At 32.5% G+C, this 5,078-nt stretch overlaps 1 protein-coding gene across 1 annotated transcript; it reads left to right on the forward strand.

The window, feature by feature from the left end:
* Positions 1–1,052: 1,052 nt before the first annotated feature.
* Positions 1,053–4,678, forward strand: LOC143634535 (beta-carotene isomerase D27, chloroplastic-like). Its single transcript, XM_077102581.1, has 8 exons — positions 1,053–1,084; positions 1,116–1,427; positions 1,512–1,651; positions 2,365–2,463; positions 2,663–2,724; positions 2,844–2,950; positions 3,708–3,800; positions 4,562–4,678. Exons 2-8 carry the CDS (start codon positions 1,160–1,162, stop codon positions 4,600–4,602), a joined length of 810 nt encoding a protein of 269 aa, XP_076958696.1. The 5' UTR covers positions 1,053–1,084; positions 1,116–1,159; the 3' UTR covers positions 4,603–4,678.
* The last annotated feature ends 400 nt before the right edge of the window (positions 4,679–5,078 follow it).

Below are 5,078 nucleotides of genomic sequence, written 5' to 3' on the forward strand. Positions count from 1 at the left end.
CCAACAATGTTGACTGTTTGAATTTTTATCAAATCCATTTGAGCCTAACCCTAAATACAACTATTACGTATTGACTTGTTACAAAACGAGGTTGTTGAGTCATGTGTGTCATATGATAGGTTTTGCATAGAGAATTTGAGTTCTTAACGTATGAAACTTTTCTCTAGGTCTATTACTAATCCATACTGCCTTTTACTCGTATTTGGTTATATTATCATATTTATAATATTTTCTTACTCTAAAATAGTTCCAACTTCCACTAGAAACATGTAGATTAATCTGTTATACGTTGTTTATTTTAAAAGAGCTGAAGTTCAAGTTTGGTTCGTTACAAAGTTTAAGCTCGACTAAATTGTTGTTCATTAAAATTTTAAAATACTTTATGCATATAATTGTATTATATTTATAACTTTATATATACAGCAAAACATAGTTTTTTGTTAAATTTTATTTTAGTTTCACACCGAATATTAAATTTTTATTCAAAACATACTGTTTAACCAATTGTAATTTTCCAGATTAGATTAAACTAGTTTTAATTAATCGAAAATACATGTTGAGATATTGAGATATAAAATGTACAAGTATATTAAATAATCAAATGTACAGCACCGCCCTCAAACGTGGAATTAACTCATTAAGTAATAATGTTTTGTATTTTATATCAATAAACTACTTTTGTTACCTTTTAGCCATTCACGATTCAATCAACCTTCTCTCATTTTTAAAAAATATAATTTATTTCAAAAAAATAATTTATTTCTTTCACAATTTAAATTTCTAACCCTAAACTATAAAAAATTGATACAATAAATGTTCATATATGACAAACTAAAACCTCTAGCAAATTGATGTAGCAAATTGATAAATTTTAAAAACTATGGTTTTTAGTTAAGTTATAGGGTAGAATATAATAGAAAGGATGTAAACGCTCTTACAACACTTGAGTGGTGATACTCGGATTTAATACTCGTTTGATGAACAAGCGAACTCACACGGACCCAGCGCGGTGTGCTACCCTAGTCGGTGGAGTGAGAGGGTGCCCCACCCACCCTAGGAAGTAGAATGCTCTATATTATATAATGTCATATTAAAAAAGAAATATGCAAAGGTAGCTTCTAAGTGGCAACTCCCACTACTTCAAAATCTCTCCAGCAGCATGGGAACAGCCATACACTTATCTCCGGCAAGAGTATTCTCATTTCCGGCAAGATCTCACCGGAAACCACCGCTCATATTCTCCAAACGTGGTCCTTCCACTTTGTCACTCTTGGCCCAACCAACTTCTGTTACTACTAAAGATAACAATGATCATGGTCTTAAAATCAACGATACAGCTGCCGCGCCATCAAAGACTGTCTATCACGACAACTGGCTTGAAAGTATCGCCATTGCTCACCTCTCTAAATCAATCCAAGAAACCGCGGGTTTGTTTATATATACACTTGGTTTAAATACCGTTTTCTACATGTTGGAACAAACTTTTGATGCTAGTAATAATACTAATGCAGGAATGAAAATCGACACGCCTGGGTACAAGGGGATTGTGGAGGTTTCAGCAGCCATGTTCCGGGAGCTTAGCCCGACCGAACAACGAGCCCTTATTCTTAAGGTTCTTGAGAAAGCTGTTCCTAGATTTGCACTCTCAATGGCAAGTTCATTTTTCAGTATATTTTCTTCCATTTTTATTATATTAGTGTCAGGGGTCTAAACAAGTCTTAACAAGCAGAGTCGTTCGTGAGTACTTAAGATTGGTTCGCTTATTAAATAAGTGTGAATCTGTGTCCAAGTTTCTTATATGCTACGTAATAAGTATTAATATATATATATATATATATATATATATATAAATATATATAATTAGGAAAAGAATTAGTAACTATTAATATATGTATGTTTAATTATCAATATGTATATACATGATTGTATATGTATATAAATAAAAAATAAATAAATAGTTACTACATGATAAACGAGAGCTTGGGCTTTGGATCTTGAACTCTATTTAGTTAGACAAGCCGTAATCAAGCTTAGATGGGCTCAGTTACACCCGTAGGTACTATACAGACTAAACTGGGTTCGGGTAAAAATGGTACGTTATTCTATGTGCGGTTCTTAATGATTCGACTGGGTTTGGCTTTGTACGTAATTAATACTTTAGACATGTTTTGAAAAACTATATAATTATTATGGTAAGATAAATCCTCTTAAAACAATATGCTTTAGGTTGTAATTAAGTATATGAGTACGCACAAATTGTTATCGATCATCAAATTAATACAACCCAAAGTCCAGTGGTTTTTGATTTCCATAGAAAATGGGTTGAAACTACTCATTGTGTTCGTATCTGATTTCGTATTTTAGATTATGCAGATGAGATTGATGCCCCAATCAAAGTTTACAAGGGAGTTTTCTGCCATCTTAACAATGGTTGCGTTTAGTTGGCTTGTGGGTCCCAGTGAGGTAACGCTCCTGGTTTACTAACCGAAAATAACTACCATAGAGATACATGTTAATAATCAAGTGCATTTCAAGTTAAACCCAATCCAAGTATAACATTAAGTAAAATTCAGATTTAAAATAATAGTTTGACACCTAAAAACCGAATGTGGATTTATGTATAATTGTAATTATTAATTAATTAAGTGATAGTATTTTGAAGGTAAGGGAGTTGGAGTTTGAAGGGAGAAAAGAGAGGAATGTTGTGCACATAACAAAATGCAGGTTAATTTTTGTTTTTCTTGCATGTTTTATAAAAACAACTACGTGTTTCTATAAAAATCAATAACACTAACAAGAAAACATTGTATTTTAAATTAACGCAATTTTCACGAAATTTATAGGTTTTTGGAAGAGGGGAACTGCGTGGGCATGTGCACAAACCTCTGCAAAATGCCAACACAAGAGTTCATTAAGAAAAATTTAGGGATTGCCGTCAACATGGTTCCTAGTAAGTAAACTAGACCTGAAAAAAGAAGCGGGTCGGGTTGCTTGCTGATTGTGTACAGGTCAAATGGACTGGGTTGGGTTAACCAAAAACTGTTTTTTCTTAAGTTTTTTAAGTAACAAGTGTGTCAAATATATATGGTTCAAATTACAGTCTGGTCGACTTTCAGCCCGTTCCTTTTTTACTACTACCTTTTATTTTTTTAATTTTACATGTTTGATATAACCCGTCTTTGTTACATTTTTTTATTTGATCCGTTAGACATAAAACATAACCAGACTGGCCCATTCATAAATAAATGTGTTGAATATACACTTGAAGAAAAGGAATGCATTAGATTTACCCCACAACTAAATATAGACTAGAAATGATTTCATAACAGGAAAAGTGCACCTAGAATAACCCTTACATATCAAATTTAGTGCCCTCAAATCAATTCAAGAACTCAAATAGAGACATGCACATACAAACTTAAGGGGAATAACAGTGCCTGCACTAACATACAGAAGCCCGAAAACATGTATGGCGGGCCAGTGTGTCCTCCACTCAGGGCGCACCACTTTAACTAGAGATTTAAAATTGTTGGTTCCAATTTATATCATGAGTTTAAGAATTTTGAAACAACTTGTATGCTTCAAATCAGTGTGCCAGTTACAACTTTGGGCAGACAATAGTTTTTTATGATAATAAAAGGAACTTATAAGTGCTATAACTATTGAATCCCACAAAGTGTACTCATTGTGCTTATTTTGATATGAAGATTTTGATGATATGAGCTGTGAGATTATATTCGGTCAGGATCCTCCGGCACAAGAAGACGATCCAGCTTTTAAGGAACCGTGTTACAAACTATGTATACACTCGTAAATCTTAATTCATTCATGTTTTGATGAACTATAGAGGGTCAAAATGTTTTGAATCAGACAGGTCATTCTTAAATCTAGTACGAATCGGGTCAAGTTGGGTTAGGTTGACCCACAAGCACATTTTGATCTTAATTAACATTTTATAAATAATTAAGAGAAGCTGTAAAAGAAAAAAAAACTGTATGAATTAACACATTTTATTTTTGCATGATTAAATCACAAAATTTAGTATAAGAAATTGTATGGACATAATCATGACAAAGAACTTTCCACTTATTTTTTGAAAGTCCAGGGATTTAATCATGCAAAAAAGGATTTTATGTTAACAATAGTTTATAAGGTGTGGAACTTCATCGTTACGTTTTAAAAGTTAAGGGCTTTTAGTCATACAAATATAAAATCGAGCGCTTATTTGTTAAGGGTTTTGCCATTATCGCCTAAAAACGAATGTGTTAAATGCATATGGCAACATATTTAGTTATGATCATAAGATGATTTTTCTAAATAAAACTAGTTAAGAGTTTGTACTTACTCGAATACATGTTACTTTCAACCCACTTGACCCGATACTTTTATAGCCAATTTGTTTATTTGATTTACCTGTGTGATCCGTCGTCGGTATAGCTCTACCCAAGTTGGCATGTTCTATACAAATGAGTTGACACTTCCACCTCTACTTAACGTATGTTACAGGTTTTATAAAAGATGAAAATGCTAATCCTCATATTTGGCTATATATTGCATGCAGGTAATTTAAAACAAAGTCACAGTGCAAGCTGCATTAGCTAAACCTTCAAGGCGAATGGCAATACAAGAGTAATCAAGGAGTTTCAAAGAAAATATGATGTACAGAAGATGTTGTGGGATCCCTTTCTGCATTGGCAAAATCTATAATACTATCGGAGTAAAAAAGGGGTATAAGGCTCTTGTAGTCGGTAATACATAATAAGTATGTCATTGGTCAAATAATTGATAAATATGTCATTTAAGATTATAAGTAGAGAAATCATATGTAAATGATTAGTGTGAAACAGTTAATGATGGTAAATATGTAACAAATAACTAAAATACTTTCAAGGCGTTTATACTTTTCAAGTTAATACCCAAAAGTTAAATACCAAAAGTGTTCCATGCTTTGGCTAGAGAAATACCCAAAAGTGTTCTAGTTGCAATAAGAAAATAGTGAATGATTCATGGTTTTCAAAATTTCAGTCATAAGTGGTCAGTGGAGGGATGCAGGCCACACCATTATTGATAAGTAACAA

The sequence above is a fragment of the Bidens hawaiensis genome, unplaced genomic scaffold, assembly GCF_021521415.1.
Source record: "Bidens hawaiensis isolate Kalapana, Puna unplaced genomic scaffold, B.hawaiensis_p1.1 tig00007117_1, whole genome shotgun sequence".
In the NCBI taxonomy this organism is placed as follows: domain Eukaryota; kingdom Viridiplantae; phylum Streptophyta; class Magnoliopsida; order Asterales; family Asteraceae; genus Bidens; species Bidens hawaiensis.